The 19,084-nt window shown below is 55.0% G+C and overlaps 2 protein-coding genes across 2 annotated transcripts; both read right to left on the reverse strand.

Annotated features, from left to right (window-relative positions):
* Positions 1 to 1,244: 1,244 nt before the first annotated feature.
* Positions 1,245 to 13,573, reverse strand: TPD52L2 (tumor protein D52-like 2). Its single transcript, XM_006873375.1, has 11 exons — positions 13,566 to 13,573; positions 13,168 to 13,459; positions 12,883 to 13,022; positions 11,999 to 12,081; positions 10,309 to 10,454; positions 8,735 to 8,883; positions 8,153 to 8,212; positions 5,514 to 5,615; positions 2,627 to 2,668; positions 1,734 to 1,782; positions 1,245 to 1,340 (listed from the first exon to the last, which is right to left on the reverse strand). Exons 1-11 carry the CDS (start codon positions 13,571 to 13,573, stop codon positions 1,245 to 1,247), a joined length of 1,167 nt encoding a protein of 388 aa, XP_006873437.1.
* Positions 13,574 to 16,063: 2,490 nt separating this feature from the next.
* ABHD16B (abhydrolase domain containing 16B) lies at positions 16,064 to 17,476 on the reverse strand. The gene has a single exon (XM_006873376.1). The coding sequence runs from the start codon at positions 17,474 to 17,476 to the stop codon at positions 16,064 to 16,066; it is 1,413 nt and encodes a 470-aa protein (XP_006873438.1).
* Positions 17,477 to 19,084: the final 1,608 nt, after the last annotated feature.

Below are 19,084 nucleotides of genomic sequence, written 5' to 3' on the forward strand. Positions count from 1 at the left end.
TGACAAATTTCCATGATTTATTTTACGTTGTAAAAGATCAGCCAGTGACTGCCGGGCAACCTGTCTTCTGCCTACACCTGCCTACTTCTAGACCACAGCATAGACCTGCGAAAGGGTCCGATGGGAGTCCTCCCCACTAGGTGCAGTACCTGCAGTGCAACTGGAGGGACACACTTTTTTGGAGCAGAGAACTGCCCAAGCCCCAAGCAAGCCCAATACGCCTCCTGCCCAGAGTCAGTAAGGTCCACAGCTGCCCCTCCAGGCCACACCACTGGTACACTAGCGGAGCACAGCTCCTGAGCAAAGGGAACAGAAGCCCACCCCTGACCTGTCCTGGAAAAGGTCGCCTCCAATTCTCGCCCACCCAATGTGTGCAGTGAACAGGGGTAGGCATGGGGTCACCAGTCAGGCCAGGCCAAGCAGTACTGTTCAGGCTGCTGAGAGCACAGGCTTCTGGTCCTCGCGCCCCTCTCCCAGGCCTGGGAGCACCACCCTTGTGGAAAGAGAGAGAGAAGCGAGTTTGTTGGGATGGACAGATGGATGCTCGGTGAAGTGTGCACATTGGCAGGCGGATGCTGCGCCCGTCCTGGCTGGTGCTCACACAGGGGGAGCCCCCACATCATATACAAAACCATTATAAACAATAAATCAAAAGGCAACGTAAGGCGTATATTTCAGCTGAGTCCAAACAAATAAGATTCTCTAACCTGCGAGGCTAAAGCTGCTTGGCTTCATTTTAACTTTTGAAAAGTCCACTGTGTTTAAAAAATAAAGAATTTACTTTTGTTAAAGCTAGGTCGTTAGTGTAACAATTAGGCCGTTAATATGAGTTTCCTTCCTGGGGATCTCAGAGAAATGGACACAGTTCCTGTTGCGCATTCTGAAATAAAACCTGCAGCTTGGGCAGCGTGCTCTGGTGGCCACACTCTTCAGGACCTGTGGGGGGAAAGGCCACTTCTCTACACTCGGCTCTTCTCACGCCACCACCATTTTAATGTGCTCACGAGGTGCCGAGGCTCCCTGGCCTAGTCATTTCCTGTACCCCCAGGAAGGATGGCACAGTGATCTACTGCATTTGCAAACTTTGTGTAATATGCCTGTGTCCCCGGCAATGCGCTGACCCGTGTGGCCCAGCACATGTCCTCACACGGGGGCTGGCGGATGTTCCTGGTGCGCAGTGTTGCAATTGTGACGGGTTCGGGGTTGCTTGCACACGATCCGTGGCCAGGCAAAGCTGCTGGGGTTTAGTAAGGGGTGGGGTCCGCCAGGGGCTTGTCTCCACTTCCTGTTGGAGAAGGAAGGTTGTCACCGCCGTTCTCTCTGCCACCGACGACTTTAGACTACAAAGGGAAGAAGACCAAGAGACACACCTGAGCTCGAGCTGAGCCCATGCTGAGGATGCACGGTGCACAGCTCTCCAGAAGGGCCCCTAGAGCAAGGACACTGCTCAGCAAGACGACAGGCCGCGTGGACACAGGTGTCAGACAACCTGGAGGCCCTCTGGAGTTACACTGCAGGGAAGCGGTCAGCCCAGCAGGCTGCAGACGACCAGCTCCAGTGACCCAGTTACAGAGCTGGAGAGCAGCCCTGAGGAGTCTGGGGGAGGGATAAGGCAACAGGGGGTGTCAAGATGTTACCACTGGGGGAACAGGGTAAAGCAGACACGTGGACAACTACACAGGAACCTACAATCATTTCAAAATATAGACTTTTTTTAAAAACGGTACAATTACCTTTATGGTCCCGACACGATCTTCAAATGACTTGAAGGTGGCAGAGTTCCTGGGAGAGAGGGTGCAGACATCAGTGTTCAGGAGAGCAGCTGCTACCTGGGTCTAAAGGGCCTCAGGGGCAGGTTCCACTGTATCCTCACACCTCACTGTGGACACGCATACACCAAACTGGGGCCTCAGAGAGCCCGCCGAGGTCACTCCTGCACTCAGAGGCTGGCCCTGCCGACTGCGTGGCTCCCCTAGGATAGGGGAGACCTGGCCACACACAGACAACCTGCAAACCCTGACTATGAGAGGCAGGGTGCTGGGCCCATCTCCCTGGCCCCAGACACTCACTCTTGGTGTTCCGTATTTAAGTTATAAAGGTCCTCTGTGTCCTTCCCACACATCTCTCAATACAAAAGGAAACCAAGGTCAATTCTGGAACAGCAGAGAAAGCCGGCCAGTCGAGGTCCATGTCCAACCACCCTCACGAGCGCAGCTCCCATTATCCCCCAGACACAGGTCTGTCAGACCCAGCAGCGGAGGAACCACATGTCCCTGGGAAGTGACATCAAAAGAGGAACTCTGTCCCCAAGTATGGCAGCACTTGCCAGAACTGTGGCTCTGTTTGCCCAAGGAGCCCCGGCTCTGCTAGGCCAAGGCCCACCGGACCCCTGAGCTGGCCCATCAAAGGGACAACATGCTCTTTATCCTTATTTCTCAGGGGAGCCCAGTGTGGCTCTTCCCCTCAGCCTAGAAGAGCTCTCCCCAAGCCCCTTGCCAACAGGAGGCTGTAGGCAACGGTGCTCCTGATTCAGGAGTGTGGCAAGTGCTAAGGTGGGAGAGCGGGTCTCCCCCTCTCCCCATGGCACCCTAGACACTGGCCAGGGTGGCAGACAGGCACACATTACCTCATGGCCGGCATACTGACAGAGTGGCGGATGGAGTAGCTGCTGCTCGGAAGCATGGTGAAAGCAGAGAAGGAAGCAAGAGTTAATACCACTCACCAGTGCAGAGCCCCATCTTGGCAGAGTGAGGCCGATGGCAGGATCACCACTAGAGTGGTCTTGGAGGGGCCCATGCCAGAGGAAGTGTCCCATGAAAACAAGGCTTTCTCCTCCCCCAGCTCTGAGGACACTAGTGGTCAGCCCCTAAGTAGGGCATTGTGGAAGGGCTCCACCACACAACACAGGACAGCCCGCTGAGACTGAGGCCTGGTGCCACAGGGGTTGGGTTGGCTTGGGGGCAGTCCTCAGACCACCTTACTTGACTTCAGTGACCTTTTGGCAAAAGAGAATCAACCAGGTTGACTAAGTGGACCCACTTCCAATCACAGCTAGAGTTTCAATCCCAGGGTCCCAGTACTAGTTAGGAAGACTGACTAGCTGTTGGCCGCTGTGCACACGGTGGGGGGGGGGCGGGAATCAGCACATAGCACAAAAAGTCATGAGGCATGAGGGCCGAGGGGCCAGGGGCTCTGCATGGGTGATGGTGCTGCCATACACCCCAGACCAGGGGAGGCCTTGTCACCATGCCCACCCACGAACAGGCCTCGCCTGGTCACAGGCTGGCCAGTCTTACCTAAAGGAGTGTGAGAATGGATGAGCCCTGAGCCAAAGCAGCAGAAGAGAAAGAAAAACATATGTCAGCAAGGGGCCCAGGTGGAGCCCCAAGGACAACAGTGTGGCCCCATCAGGACTGGGGGCTGCCCTTGAAGGACACAGGCCTGCCTCCAGCCGCCTGCCACAACACAGCTCTGTCGCACTGGCCACTGCGAGTTTGGTCCAGCTGCTGCTCTAGAAAGCCCAGCTCCAGCTGCCTGAGAGCATGAGCACCTGACAGGACCCAGAGCTCCTGAGGACACTTCAGGCTTAGTCACTGCTGGAGGGCATCTGACAGGGCTTCCGTGACCAGTCAGATGGAAGACCAGTGTGTCCTGGTCACTGTTCCTGACATAGAAGAGACACACGGATCAGGCATTTAGGAGCTCATGTGCAAAGTGCCACTCAACACCACTCCCAGGTAGGAAGCAGGATTTCAAAGGCGTGACTGCCCACGGCCTCGGCTGGACAGCGATGCACGCAGAGTAAACCAACCATGCCCTGGCCCAGTGCCCACTCCTCCGCCAGCAGGCCTGCAGGGCCCCACCACAATCCTGTAACCATGAAGACTTGCCCTGAGTTCACACGAACCTCCCCAGACCTGTAGGCCACTCTCAGGTGAGAGGACCCTGAGCTCGGTGAGCACCGTGCTACCTCATGAATGACAGCGGGAGCTACAAGGAGCCCTGAGCGTGTACAGGAACGAGGCCAGCGCTCAGACCACCACTGAGGCAGGAGGGAGGGAGGGAAGGGCCGGACCCCCACAGCACGCTGTGTGATGAAAGCTGCCAGTCTCAGTCCACCTCCGCTAGAGATGGCAGGGCCGACAGACAAGTGGAACCATGTGTGGCTTTCCCAGAAACACCCACAAGCCAGACGGCCCTCCGGCTGCTCGAGAGGCGCTGAGGGTCCCATTCCCTCTGCTCTAGCCCACCGCCACTTGACAAATTCAACACTGAGAGAGCCTCTCGAAGTAACTGAATCCCACCGAAGTGCCAACAGCTGTGGCTCCTTTTGGGGCTCACTCAGACACTGCATTCTAAGTGGGGTGTGGCACTGTGAGTCTCCGGAGCTCTCAGGATGTGATGGACAGGGGGTGGAGGCACTGGCTGCCCTCCCTGGGCTCAGCAGTCACCAGCACTCAAAGACCAGAGTAGGCGTCCACAGACAGCACCCCACCACCGTCCGGCCAACTGCAAAGCAGCGGCCCCACTGAGGGTGACAGAGCAAGCGTCTGTGGAACCCCCCCGCCCTGTCTCAGCACCTGCTCTCGTGTCTGCGTGTCAGGACACAGCTGAGGCTGAGTGGAGACCTGGCTGGTCTCCAGGGCCAACTGCCAGCAGTGGTGGGAGATGCACCTATGGGTGACCTGCAGAGGCACACCCAGTTGCTTGTTCCCTCAGGTGCAGAGGGAAAACAGGGGCACAAAGTGTTCTGCTCCCCTACAGGCCTGAATATTCCAAAATGGCCCCCACAGAGGAGTTTCCTCACAGCGGGGCCTGGTGCATGTGGTGGTACAGCCCCCACCCCACCCCTGGGGTCCCACAAGACATCTGCCAGTCCTGGAAATGGGGTGCATAAACCAGGCAGGTGGGAGAACGGTGGGCAGGAGGCAGCTGGAGGGGACAAAGTGCCCACCTGGTACCTCTCAGTCCCATGCCTTCCCATTCACACATGGGACAAGGCGTAGTGCCCACCAGGCTCCAGGCACACCCACCCTCCTCACCACTGTGTCTGTCAGGAGGATTAGCGGCATCCGCAGGGCAGGAGACAGGCAAGGAGTCTGCTCTATTCAGCCAGACAACCCACGTCAGAGAGCGTGGAGTGACACGCCCGAGCTACCCTCGAAAGCAGGGCTCTGGGAGAGTGCACCAAGGCTCTGCTTTGGGTGCATGGCCACATGCGTTTGTCCGACAATCTCTGTCTGCAATGGTGGCCAAAAAACGCCAAGCAGTCCAGGTGAAGGGTTTTCCCAGTGGCAGCTATGGCCCGCCTGAGAGCCCCCTCTCCAGCATGCCTGGCCCCTAGTTGCTCCCAAGCATCACCACCAAGACAGGTCACTGATGACCACCTCTCCCCTCTGAGGGCAGGAGGTGGAGACGACACACGGGGCTGAGACTGGGGCCACCTCAGCAGGCTCCCTCAGAAGTCTCAAAAGGACAGGCCACAAGGCCAAGTAGAGCAGCTGGCATCTCACCTCATGTCACCAAGTTTCCTGCTGATGGCAGAGCCCACAGTGGACAGGGCGGCCGACGTCTTCTGTCCTGCCTGGGAAATGGTTTCCTGAGTCTTCTTGTAGCTGGAAAGAAACACAAGTCTGCTCAACCAGATGGAAGAGGTCGATCACATGGACACAGGGCCACTCTCAGAGGCCCACAGGGACAGGCAGAGGAGGCAGAGGTGTCGTCAGCAACCTGCTCTCACTGCCTTAGAGCCTTACTGCGGAACCTGCCCTCCACCCTCAACGACTCTTCTTGGAAAGCTGACTCCAGATCAGGGACAAGGGCAGGACGGTCCTATCAGCAGATGCCCCCAAGGGAGGGCTGTGAGCCCACCACACACACACCAGGATGGGTGGGACCGAAGTGCTCGTGGGTGGAAATGTGCGGATCTGTGGGGGCAGAGTTCACGGCTGAGCCATTCGGTATTGGGACCAAGTAAAGACCCTGTTTCCACCTGCCCTGTCCCCTGCCCCCACCCCAGAAAGACACAGCACCTCTGAAGACGGCTCCCCACGTCAGCCTGGAATCACAGAATGTCAAAGAGTCACCCAGGCGACACCTCAGACACAAGCCAGCCAGGGGCACAGGCCACGGTGAAGGACACAAGCGTGCCTGTCCCATCCAGCTGCCTCCACAGAGAAAAAGCAGAGCGTGGCAGCATCTCACGTTAACAAAGCCAGACTCCAAAGCCCCTGGCCACAACACTCCATTTAGTCCAGGCCAACCCCAAGGCCTTTGTGACCAGGCAGCAGCCGCAGTCATGGCCTTTCCCGCCACTGTCAGAACCAGCAGGCCACAGAGCAGGAGTGGATGGTGGTGCTCAGCTCTGCCCCTTCCCACCCACCACCTGGCCTCCTGCTTTGCCCAACTGCTCCCAGACCTCGGCCCTTCCTCCCCTTAGTCCCACGTCCACACTGGGTCCCAGCTCTGCTGACTGTACTCCAAACCCTAGCCCTCAACCAGCCCTGTGGTCTTACTAGCCTGGAGGGGTCTCCCTACCCAGCTCTGAGCACAAGTAGCTACCAGCCGTTCCTGGAACCTTGCTCCCCACACAAAGGAGCATCCTGTGCTTTCTTGCATCCCAGAAAGCTCAGGCTTCCAATGCATGGTATCCTTGCCAGCAAGACCGATTGGAAACTTCTATTCAGTTTATCTTTGTCACCCACCTTGTTAATAACCTGTTCTTGTAATCTAGGAATGATTTGCAAGGGCAGAAAACAAGTTCCAAACACTTGCAGAATAGATTGCTTCTCAGTTTCCCAAAGTCAGTAATAAGAATCCAAATGCTGTATCTAGGCCTTAGGAACTGCGACTACCAGCAATCCCCATTGGTAGTGTGACGTCAGGCAGAGTCTCAGACCAGATTCACTAAACCCAAGGACAGGATGCTAACGAGCCACCAAGCTGAGAGCAGTGTCCAAACCAAGCCACAGACATAATCACAGACCATCACAGACCACCACAGCCCCACACTCCATTCCAGAGGCTTCCAGTGGTCTTTGTGGGCCGGTCGAGGGGCCTGCCATTCACCACCAACCTGACAGTGACCAGCCCGTGTGACTGTCTCAAGTCTGCTCAGGGTGATAGCAGTACATGGCTCCCTGTACCTCCCCTTCCAGGGTTCCTCCTACCCAGACGTCATTTGTGACACAAAACAGGTGAGGTAAGATTGTCTATAAGAAACTGAGGTTTGGGTACACCTGGATGATCATAGTTATTTTTTAAAAAAACATAGTTGCATGGCAACCAAGGACCTTTGATTTTTCATTTCAGAAATGAAAATTCAGTATGTTTTCAAGCTCAAATTTTTGCAATAACAAATACATGGAACCATGCTAACATTCTACAGTTTGTTCAAGGAAAAAAGTTACGAGAAGAGAACTTAAAGGCTCCTTCCGTGGGCCTGTTTCTCCCCTACTAAGTGGTCCAAGAAGATGTAAGCTGGGTCTCCTCTCATTTGTCCAGGCCCAGATGCTCTGGACACCAGGAAAGCACTTCCTCCCAAACACAGATGGTGTGCAGTCAGATGAAGGCAGACTCTCGAAGCTGTCACCACCGAGACCCCTGGAGCCCCTAGGAGCAGCTCTGATGTAACCCTCCTCCCAGAGCCTCTGATTCACAGCTGCTAACAGTCCATGTGACCGATAGTATGGCACCTTCTAGAACAAACGGAGCTCCCTCCAAACTTCCCTTACTTGGAACCAGAAATGCAAGTGATGCTCTGAGGACTCAATGAAAAACAAAAACTACCAAAGACCATGCAGAGAGGCACATCACTGTCACCAACAGGGTCAGGCTAGCCAAGAACCCTGAGCCATAACGGTTGCCACCAACAAGAGCACAGCCGTTCTGTGAGGTCACAGGATGCGACTCATTGGCATTTCCTGCCAGGGCAGCAGCCTGTCCACCTGCCACATCTGTTCCTCTGAACGCTGTTCAGCAAGAGAGTAAAGCAACATGTGGCCGCACTCACTCGTGTCTGAGAAAGGAACGAGCAAGCAAGCAGCAGGACTCTACCTTTCTCAAGCACGACCCCCTCCTACTGCCTGGGTGGGGTGGGCGGGGTGGGGGGTGGGGGGAGGAGGGGCAGTGCTGATGGGCCACAGGCACTCACAGGTCGGACTGGGTCACTTTTTCATTCCACTCTCCAAGTTTCTCAGAAGTTTTCATGTAGCTGAAAACAGAAAGTCTGTGGTGAATAATTTAGAAAAACGATTTCAGCTCAGGCTTCAAACTGCTTGTGGAATCTGGAGAAACACAGAAAAGGGCCCACCAGCAGAAACAGCAAGCCACAGACTAGTCAGTCACACCGCGTCTTTGTTTGGCACAGACCAAGTGCCAAAGCCCAGATGAGGCACCGGAGCCACCTACTCCTACCCATCATGCTCAGCGAGCAGTCACTCTGGGTCACAGCCACCTCGGCTGGAGCATCTACCAGACAGCCACTTGCTAGGTACACTCATCGGAACCATAGAACTAGGGCTGAGACAGAGGAGCTGAGTCTGGGTGAAGGTCCAGGCTGTGTGACCTGGCACAGTGAAAAGTTCTGCAGGCACTCCTGCAGACCCGAGTGGCAGGACACAGACGTCATGCGGGACCCTCAGGACCCAAGCAGCTGGGCTGCTCCTGGCTGGCTGGGTCCTCTGCTCCCCCTTCCCTAGGCTCTGTCCTGCCCACCCACGGGGCTGGTACCTACGCGCTGGAGCCTTGCATGTCTTGCCAACTCTTGGACAGGTTCTGCCGCAGCCCATCCAAGGCAGAGAGGCCCAGCTTCCTCTTCAGCTCCCCACAGTGCCTCTCCTTGGCCGCCAGAACCTGGCGCAAAGTGACAATCTCCTCTTCCACCTGCAAAAGGCAGGAACTGACCTGAGCCACCTGCACCAGTGAAGGCGGGACTCTGCTCACAGAGCATCTCTGCTCTCAAGGACAGGCCCTATGGAAGACACCCAGGCAATTCTGGTCTGCTTCAAGCACCCCAACTTCCTCTGGAGCACAATGCCAGCCTCCCAAGCCAGGTGGTCTCAGGGTTACACATCAGTGTCCAGCCATGGCAACAGGGCTCACCCTGGTCCAGCACTTGCCAAGTGGGTTCACCAGAGTTCTTCTCCAGGACCCAGGCCCTCTGCCTCTGGGCCTGGAAAAAAAGGCTGAAAGCACTGGTCTTCAGGCCCAGGTGCAGTGGGGAGGGGCAGGGCAGCTCTTTATAGCTATGTCCCCAGGTCAGTTCTAGCCCTCGGCAAAAGCCAGCTACACAAGCCAGACAGTACCTTCTCTTTGGCTCACCGGGTTTGGCTGAATGGCAAAGTATCTTTGAGAAGCAAAGCCTTGCGCTCTCTCACGTCTTCAAGTATTAAGACTTCTGAGAGGAGCATTCTGAGTAGTTGCATTGCTTCAGAAAAAGTGCCCCCCACCCCACCCCAGCTTCTAGGGAACAGGGAACTTTAACACTCTTCTTGCCTTGAGGCAGTGACAAAGCCCACTATCCCCTAAGGCCAAACCTCTCCGCCTACAGTTACAACCAGTAACCAGAACATTCCACTATGTCTGATGAGAGACAGGTTTTAGAGTTTGGCTGTTCATAGCACACAGTTGAGATCTATAAGGGACACAATTTCACCCTGAAAAAGATCTTGTCGTTTCCCGTTCTCCGTCAACATCTCCTGGAATAACATGCCACGCCCTACACTGCTCCCTGCACACTCTCTTGCTGCAGGACAGCTGCGAACTTTCCCCTGTGATCTGAAACCCAGTCCTGGTGAGGCTCATCTGCAGGACCTGCTCTGTCCAATCCCAGGACCGGACCCGGAGCAGATCAAGAACGCCGGGATGACAGAGCCAAGCCCTTGACACGCCTGGTTCTGGAACTAAAAGCAAGCCACTAGTAAACACTGTCAGAGGTGAAAGGAACTTGAAGTCACCCTCCCGGCTGGATAAAAACTATGCCCAGAGGCTCTTGCTCTCAGTTCTCATTTTTCTCCTCAGGGACACTTGCTTAGAGATCAATGAATGTAAACACGTTTATAAATCTATCATATACCCCCAAAAAAGTATCTTTAAAGAAAAGATTCAGGTCCAGGGCAGACAGGAGCCAACATTCTCTAGGGTCTGCAGCTCCCAGGTGTTGGCAGTGGGCAATGCACTGTCCCCACTGACACCCCCACAACATTCACCAGCTGCAGAGAGTGGTTTCTCAGGGGAACACAAAGCAGGGTGAGAGACACTCCTGGGGCAACCCCTCCTCCACCCCAGAGGGCCTCGCCACACGGTAACCTTGGCAAGCTCAGCCCTGAGCTCCTCCTCTTCAGTTTCTGTCAGGCCCTCGGCAGCAGGAGTCCGGGCAGCTACACCGGTATCAACAGGGACATCCATCATGGACTCAGACAGCAGGCTTTTATGAGGAGAGTTCAGGTTGATGTCTATCAGAAACCAAAAGAGATCAGAGGCCGGTCAGAGGCTGTCAAAAAGTCAACAGAGTAGGAGCCTCCACCAAGGAAGAAAATAAAGATGGAAGGGCAGATGGTGGAAGGTTCTAGAAGATGGGATGGGTCATCAGATGATGGGCTGGCTGGCTGTCCACGAACTCCAGCAGCAGTGCTGTTTCTAGGCCCCGGGAACACTGGCTACCCTGGGGGTACGACCTACTGAGTCAGGAAATCCTCACTACAGACAAGCAGCCAAGCTTACAGAGCGTCCACTGGTCAGAACGAAGCCACTTAATATGGCTGTCAACACAAAAAACCTCACTTTCCACCCAGCCTGCACACCAGGGCCCAAGCAAAAAACTACACACAGGAAGCCTGTGCTAGTCGGTCAGCCCCTGAAAAGTCAGCAAAACAAAGGCCAGGCCGTGGGTCCATCAGGTGGCCAGCCAACATGCTCTGCACACAGTGGGGCTATGCTCCTTCCACACACCTGTGGCACACCCCACTGGGCGTTCATCCGTGCATGTACTCCTCCCTGACGTTAAACACACATCTACTGTCAGCATGCACCTCTGCCACACACTGCCCAGGGGAAAATCTGCCTCTTTCAGTCCCCTCCAACTCTGCACAGTAGAACTGTTCAGCACTTCTCCAACAACCAGCATTTCCCCGTGATTTAATAAATTACAATAAAAAACAAAAATGCCTTTAATTGCTGGTACATGTGGTGACTATAGAAACCCAGTAAATTCTTTAAGTGACATCAAGTCAGTCCCAACTCATAGTGAGAAACCCTGTAGGGTTTCTGAGGTAGGTTTGAACCATTGGCCTTGTGTTTAGCAGTTCAGTGCTTATCTTACAACACCACACCAGGACTCCTAGAGTCTGTGGGAAACAAAATCAGAGGCACTGCCATCAAATGGATTCCGACTCAGCGTCGTTCTTAGGACAGACAAAACTGCTCCTTAGGGTCTCCAAGGCTATAGATGCTGATGGAGGCAGGTAACTTAATGTGCCTTTTGGAGGAGCTGCTAGCTTTGAATGGGGACCTTGCACTGTCTAGTCCACAGCACCACCAGGGCTCCTTTGGAAAATACGTTTCCCCTAAAACCAAAGAAATCACACTTTCAAATGTCTCCTTTCCTTAGCATAGAGCTGGAATTGTGCACATCCTTGGCACAATGTTGACCAAATAAAGCATGTCCGCTTTTTCCTTCTTCATCGGACCGGAATCCACTATGTTAAACCATTACAATTCGGTCAATGCTCTGAAATCATTACATTTTGACCCTGCAATTTAAAAATGTAAATGAAGGCCCTTACACAATCACTACCAATAAGGCTAGAACTGGAACCCATGGAAATCACTCTGATAGAAACTGGGCACTTAGTAAACATGCCCCAAGCACTGCACCATCGTGCTGTGTGACACCACAATCTATGGGTAGATGACACATTTTCATTTACAGAGGAGGCGCCTGAGGCCAGAAAAGCATCCTGCCACAGGTCCTATTAAGTGTGTGGACAATGCCCCAGACACCCAGGGGGCAAGAGTTCTTCCAGCTGGATCGGTCCCCTTTCTCTGAGTCTGCTAAGTAGGGGGATGACTATAAAGGCTCTCCTGAAAACGGAAACAGCTCACATGAGAAATGGGCTTAGAGTGGCGTCTGGCATGTAAACAAACACTGCCATCACGTTGATCCCAACTCACGGCAGCCCCCAGTTACAGAGTACAACCACACTCCGTATGGTTTTCTCAGCTCTAACCTAAAGAAAGCAGATAGCCAGGTCTTTCTTCTGTGGTACTGCTGGCTGGACTGAAACAGCCAGTGTTTAGGTTAGTAGCTGACAGCAGAGAACTCAGTGAAAGTTTTCTATAATCTACAACAATGTTTTCCATTAATTCTCAAGACCAAAATCTAGTCCTTTTGATGTTTACATTAAGTCATCTTGTGAATTTGCCTCTTTGTTAAAAAGCCTCCTGAACTTATTAGAGCCCAGGAATTTTGATACTCACTTCACAGATGTCAAAAGTAGAAAGTCTCCAGAATGTATTGGGCCCCAGGTATCTTCTTGTTTAACATGCTGAGGCAGGCCCCACAGAGAATCCTGATCGGACTGTAGTTGCCTCAGTCCACAAGTTCAGCATCCCTTCTAGAGCTCCAGAACAGAACATTTTACTCGCCTGCTGGGACCGTGCGTTAAGTATTGGGCAGTGGTTCAAACACACCAGTCGCTCCAAGGGAAAAAGATGCGGTTGTGCGGACCCGTCAAGATTTACAGCCTTGAAAACCCTTTGGCGCAGAGGAATCGATTGGATGGAAAGGGAATTTGGGTTTGGGCCCCGCTCCAGACCCCAGGGGCCATCTCTAGCTGGGGTGGGCGCCCGTCCAGGAACAGGACTAGTGTGCCCCTGACTCACCCGCCCTTCTCCCCATGTGACGGTCCCCAAGCAGGCTGGGCCCCAGCAGCGTTGTCACCCACGGGGCGCTGCGCTGAAACTCGGGGCGGTTTCACCTCCCCTCCCCGGGCGCCTTCCACAAGTGTCCCGGAGGGAGGGTTCTGCATTAGTACACAAGGTGGCGGAGCAAGCCAGGTGCGGGCTGACAACTGCCTGAGAAAACCGAAATCTCTGGAGACGAGGAGAGGACGCCGGGAGGCGGTCTTCCAAGCAGCCCCAAGGGAGACCGGAAAGAGATGAGGCCACCGGGATCTCAGAGGACAAGGGGCTGGGAGCTGAAAAGGGGCCACCGTCGGGCAGGGACTGAAGGGACAAGGAGTCGAGACACGGTCCCGGGAAGGGTGGAGCTCGAGGCGACCAGACCCATATGCGGCGAAGGGGGAGGACCTTGCGGGTACCTTGGCTGGCGGGGTCCATGTTCAGGTGGTGGCCGGGTCTCAGTAGGAGTCGGGGCCGGGGTAGCGAGCGCACGAGGACCTGGGTGGGCCTCGCCGGGAATCGTTCGCCGCGTACACACGAGCCAGCGGAACCGTCTCGGCTACCGTGGCATGACGTATTGACAGACGCGACGGCTCACTTCCGCCCTAGCAGTGCCCCGCCTTTGTCCCGACCCGGTGTCCAATGAGGGCGTACTCGCTGCTCACCGCTCCATTCTGATAGGCTGAAGCTGTGAATTAAGCTGTAAAGCTAGGCCATGTTGGGAGAGAATCCCTCCTCGGTCGTCTCCACCAGCAAGACGCGCAGGTAGAACGGTCCAGAGGAGCAGGAGCACCGGAAGGTGGGAAATGGGAGGATCGGCCAAGACAGCATGAGGAAAAATCCAGGGCTAGGTCCCAGGGGACATTAAAGGAGTTGTTGCTGCCTGTGGTGCAAACGATTAAGCGCTCACTACTAACTGCTGGAAGGCGCTCTGGTAGCGTGTTGGTTACAAATTGGGCTGCGAAACACAAGGTCAGCAGTTCGAAACTACCAGCTGTTCCGCGGGAGAAAGATGAGGCTTTCTGCTCCCGTAAAGATTTACAGCCTTGGAAGAGTTACAGTCACTCTGAGTAGGAACCGGCTCCACGGCACATAACCACCAACCACTAACAGCTGGTGTGGCACGTGCCTCTTTGTGTTGTCACAAGCCCAAGGACTTCCCTGTGCTCTAATGCATCAGACTGCAAAGCCAGTTGAACTGCAAGGTCGGCGGTTCAAGCTCACCATCTACTTCTTGGAAACCCTATACAGGATCGTTATGGATCGGAACCGACTCGACGGCACTTAACTTACCAAAAGGTTGGCAGTTTGAACCTACCTAGAGGCGCCTCGAAAGACAGGCCTGGCCCTGTGAATCTGTTCTACAATGCATACATGGGGTTTCCGTGAGTCAGAATCCACTGACAGCAACTACCAACCTGAGCGTCTCTAGTCTCACGCAACTCCAGGGTTCATAGACCTCATGAGATCCTCTCCAAGGTTTCGACTTCCTCACTTTAGGTCAACATCCGTCCGCTAGTTTGCCCATCCTGCCCCGTTTTAGTCTTGAATTCTCATGGAGATTTATTTACCATCAAGGGGTTGCACAGAAAAAGACTTTGACCCAAACCAGGTTGCTGAAGATCCCTGAATTTACAGTCCAGTGCCGCCTCCACTAGGTCAATCAATGCTTGGACACTGGCGGTGTGGCCATCCAATTCCCACAAACACAGATATTTTGCAGGGAAGCTCTCCCCGGCTATGCCAGCTTGTACCAGACTCATCAGTCCTGTGAGCCAGGCCGGGTGCTCTCCTCAATTTACAAATGAGGAATCTGAGGCATAAGGAAATTAACTTGCCCAAGGTCATAGAGCCGTTTGATAGGCTTTCAGGACAGACTGACTTAAAAGGAAAGACACAGAACTATACAGTGGCTCTGCTAAAACAAGCCTTCTGCCTTCCCGTCTTTGGTTCCTACTTTCCCTAGAAGAAAGTTCTCAAATAGTATTGAGACCCTTTAAGATTGGCTCCTAAGAACTGTTCTCCCCTTCACGCTTAAGTGTGGCTGTTCTTCATTAAAGCCTGTCCCACTGCCCCTCCCTTCACCAGACTAGTTCCTCTGGGTAGGTGTTTTCTGGTCAGCCAGGTCCTGTAGGTGCCTCTTTCTGCCCTCAAAGGTCCAAAGACTTTCCTGTGCTCTAATGTTGCCAATTCTATGCCTGATCCACTGGGCTTTAAAAATCTCTGCCCTGACCAGGCTGTCCCAGGGGCTAGGAGAATGGGGACAGGTGATAGTGCCTGCCCCGTGCAATTCAAGGCAAACAATAAAGAGAATAAACACAACGGTGCTGAGCAGAGGTCTTGTCTCTCCTGTGAAAAGTTTCTGTGCCAAGAATGAGTGGTCAGTGCTACTGTGTGCATACCTGTCACCCCAAGACTTGGTATAACTGGGAACTCCTCCCCCACCCCATAGATGCCAGGAGTGTGGAGGTGGGGAGAGGACGCCAGTGTTCTGCAACATCACACCAGCTACAAAGACCTGCAAGGGGCTCTGGGAGTGTAGTGGTTATGAGTCAGGCTGCTAACCTCAAGGTCAGTAGTTCAAAACTACCAGTGGTTCTGCCAGAGAAAGATGAAGCTTTCTGCTCCTGTAAAATTTGCAGCCTCCGAAAGCCTATACAGGGTGGCTATGAGTCGGAACTGACTCTGAAACACATAACATAACCACCATCTGGAAAATAGCAAAATAGCCTTACACAGCTGGGGGAGATGGCATGCCCCTGTAACACCAAGCTGTCCTAGACCTGGTTCAGGGCGCTCCTCACTTCCCCTATTCCCACTGTCCTTTTTGTGATTATCAAAGCACCCATCACACAATATTGCCACAAACTGGGTCAGGTTAATTCTCGCATTCCCTTTAGGTGCTAGCGCAAACTGGGACGTCCAAAAGCAATTGTGGGGGGAAGAGAAAGAAAGGTTGCAGGAAAGGAACAGGGAAGAACAAAAGAAAAAGGGCGGAAGACCCGCCAGGCGAGGGGTCCACAGGAGTCTCAGTGTACTGTCCCACCCCCACCCCACTTCACCACCTTGAGAGAAATTCCTTGCCCTGGCAGGGCCGGTTTTACCGTCTGGGGTATGGAAAGGGGCTCATGACTGCGCACGCCGGAGCCTCGGAGAAACCGGGCTACAATGCCCAGGGCAGCTCGAAATCCTGCGGCTCCAGGGGGCTGCAGTGAGTCGCCTCCACGTTCTTAAGGTGCCTGCGAGCCAGGAACAGTGCGAGCTGACGGCGTCGTCGCGTGCCCAGGCCCTGACCCACGAGCCATGGGAAGGTGAGCCCGTGCGGCCCCCAGGCTTCCTCATCCTCCAGCTCCTCCTCGCAGCGCGCACGGTAGGAGCGCAGCAGCGCCAGACACCACTCATCGTCCACGCGATAGCGTGCGTAGAAGGAGGCCTCCTGCGCCAGGCTGCCGTTACGCAGCCAGCGGGTCACGACCGCGCGGCCCTCACGCGCCATCACTGCTGGGTAACGGTGCTGTAGGAGGCGCAGCAACAGCTCATTGCTGCGGTTGCCCTCCACGTCTCCGGGCGGCAGGGGGCGCAGGGAGCCCGAGGTGTTGACTACGTTGTCCTGCGTGCGCCGAAGGAGCAGCACCGGCCCAGGGTAGCTGCATAGCTGCTCCGCTACGTTGAGGTTGAAGTGCTCGCGCACAGTGCGCACCACCAGCCCCTTCCAGCTGTGCGGCATGACCTTCAGCGCCAGCGGCACCAGATCGTCAAAGGTGGCGTCGAGCACCAGCGCGCCCAGCTCCGGGTACGTCATGGTGGCCCAGGTAGCTGTGAAGCCACCGATAGACCATCCATAAACCACCACGTGCTCTGGCTGGAAGTGTAGGCGATGCAGTGCGTATTTGACCACTACGTCCATGGCGTTGGCGTCGTGCTGCGGGAAGGGCGCGCCGGTGCTGCCCCCAAAGCCTGGGTGGTTCCAGCCCAGCACGGAATAGCCTGCCTCAAGCGGCGCCGACAGACAGCCCATCTCGTAGAAGCCAGCATTGCCTTCGCAGCAGATGACAAGTCGAAGGCCGCGGCCATGGCTGCCTGGGTGTTGGCGGCGATCCATGAACATAGTGTCGATCTCATTGCCATCGCAGGCCACCAGCTTGGCGCGCCGGCCTTGATAGCGCTCCACAAGGCGTTCCTGACCTTGCTGCAGCAGCGGCAGCAACGCGCGCGTCATCAAGGACATGGAGCCAGGGTACACCAGCCAGCGGCCCAGCGAGTGGGCCAAAGCGTAGCTGGCCAGCTGGCCAGGCAGCTCGCGGAGCTGCTGCAGGAGGCACTGTGCCTGGCTTCGGGTGGCGCGTGGTGGCCGCTCCGGCGTGTCCTCTCCTAGAGCAGCACTCTGCAACAACCACACACCGGCTGCAGCTGCAGCACATGTTAATGCACGGTGCCCACTGCCACCCCCACCTTCAGCGCCCACGTCATCCCAGCGGAAGTCCACTGGCCAGCCGCGGAAGTTGTAGGTGTAGTTGGCAGTCAGGTAGATCTTGAACACGTGCACCAACGCCTTCACGAAGCAGATGACACACATGGGTGTCGAGACTGCAGGACCCTGCAAGCAAGGCCCCACATCCAGTCTCAGGGCAGAAGTCCACGTGGAGACCCAGGCCCGGCCCAGCGGGCGGCTGGGGCCAGCACTGCACAGGGCTGGCGTGGGGCATGCCTCCTGGGATTCGGCCCTAATGGCCTTTGTGACCTCTGCCTTACAATGACACTGTGGGGGGGAGGGGTGGTGCGTGGAAGAGATACACCGCCTTTGTGTGTCTCTGTTGCCGGGGAAACAGGCAAAACCAGGGTGACGGACACACAAAGGGTTCTGAGACATGCTTAACTCCAAGATCTGGGCCACCGGCAAGGTCCTGCAGAGGCCACACCCTCCCACCCAGCCCCAGCCCCACCCACGCCTACAGCCCCACCCGCCTCCCTTGGCTGCAGCCAATAGCCTACACCGCTCTCTGGCTGGAGGGCTTAATACAGCCACGTGCTGTCTAGCTTTCCCCTCCCCAGTCTCCTGAGACACCTAGTCTGCATGGGAAGCGGAACCTAGGGCAGAAAGAAGCTGCTTTGAGGTGAAGGTTGTCAAGCATTTGTAGGGAAGATGTTGGTTTCCAGAGTGGACTGTGCCTCTAACTCCCAGCCCACGCGCAGGGCTGGGGAACGGCTCCAGGGATTGTCCCAGCAGCATCACCCTGGGAGTGCTAGGGACTTGGCTTAGCCAGGGTCCCCTGGTTAACAGTTTCCAAGGGTCAGGGTAACTAACCTCTTGTCTGCTGACCCCACCCTCTGCACGTTCCTTCCCAGGAAAGGGGATGAGTGCAAGCTGGAAACCCCCTGCCTTTCCTGGATCCGCTTTTCTCGGACTTCAGCAGCAGCAGTGACCTTCTCCAGGTGGGTCCTGCCTAGCCCGGGTTCCTCTTTTTCAGACCCTAGTCCATGGCCCCCTCCCACCTAAACCAGGCCACAAGCTGCACCTTCCTCTTTTCTGGGAAGGGTTGGTAGGTTCTCAGTTTCTCCTGCACTGCAGATCCCAAGCCCAGGGAAGGTGAAGGGGGAACCCCAAAGGAGGGTAGGACTCAGAGGGTTCTCTCCCCGGCTACTCTCAACTGAAAACATGGAAATGTTAATACTAGGGAGGTTGGCAAACCCTGCCAGGCCCTCCAAACTCATGAGCCAGGGGAGTTCTGGTCCACACACATGTCTAGCCCCTCTGGGTTTGCATTCATCAGAGATGCTGTTGTCTTATTGGCTGGGGAACAGGAGGGTCGTCGAGAGGGTCAGATGATAGTGGTCGAGTAGCAGAGTGAGTAAGTTGCTGGGGTTGACTGGCCAACCCCTGGGCAGATGCAAGACCCCTAGGTAAACATTGAGCTCCAAGTAAACAACAAATCTTTTATTAATGTATCTTCTTATTTTTGAAAGAATATACAGCAAAACATAACCAATCCAACAACTTCTTCATGTAGAATTCAGCGACATTGATTACATTCTTCAAGTTATGTAAGCACTTATTGCCTTCCTTTTCCAAATTGTCTCCCCCCTTTACGTGAACTCACTGCCCGTTGTTGTTGTTGTTGTTAGGTGCCATTGAGTCAGTACCGACCCATGGTGACCTTATGCACAGCAGAATGAAACACTGCCC

This window comes from Chrysochloris asiatica, unplaced genomic scaffold (genome assembly GCF_000296735.1).
Source record: "Chrysochloris asiatica unplaced genomic scaffold, ChrAsi1.0 scaffold00238, whole genome shotgun sequence".
Taxonomy (NCBI): domain Eukaryota; kingdom Metazoa; phylum Chordata; class Mammalia; order Afrosoricida; family Chrysochloridae; genus Chrysochloris; species Chrysochloris asiatica.

What these genes read in the sequence shown, in the direction of transcription:
- TPD52L2 (XM_006873375.1), bottom strand. An exon ending in CCTTGTCCTCTGAGATCCCG is followed by an intron (nt 13,023 to 13,167) that starts GTGGCCTCATCT and finishes GTACTAATGCAG; the next exon opens with AACCCTCCCTCCGGGACACT. An exon ending in TCACATGGGGAGAAGGGCGG is followed by an intron (nt 12,082 to 12,882) that starts GTGAGTCAGGGG and finishes TTCCGTTTTCAG; the next exon opens with GAGAGCCTTTATAGTCATCC.
- ABHD16B (XM_006873376.1), bottom strand. Translation starts at nt 17,476, where the DNA reads ATGTGTGTCATCTGCTTCGTGAAGGCGTTGGTGCACGTGTTCAAGATC.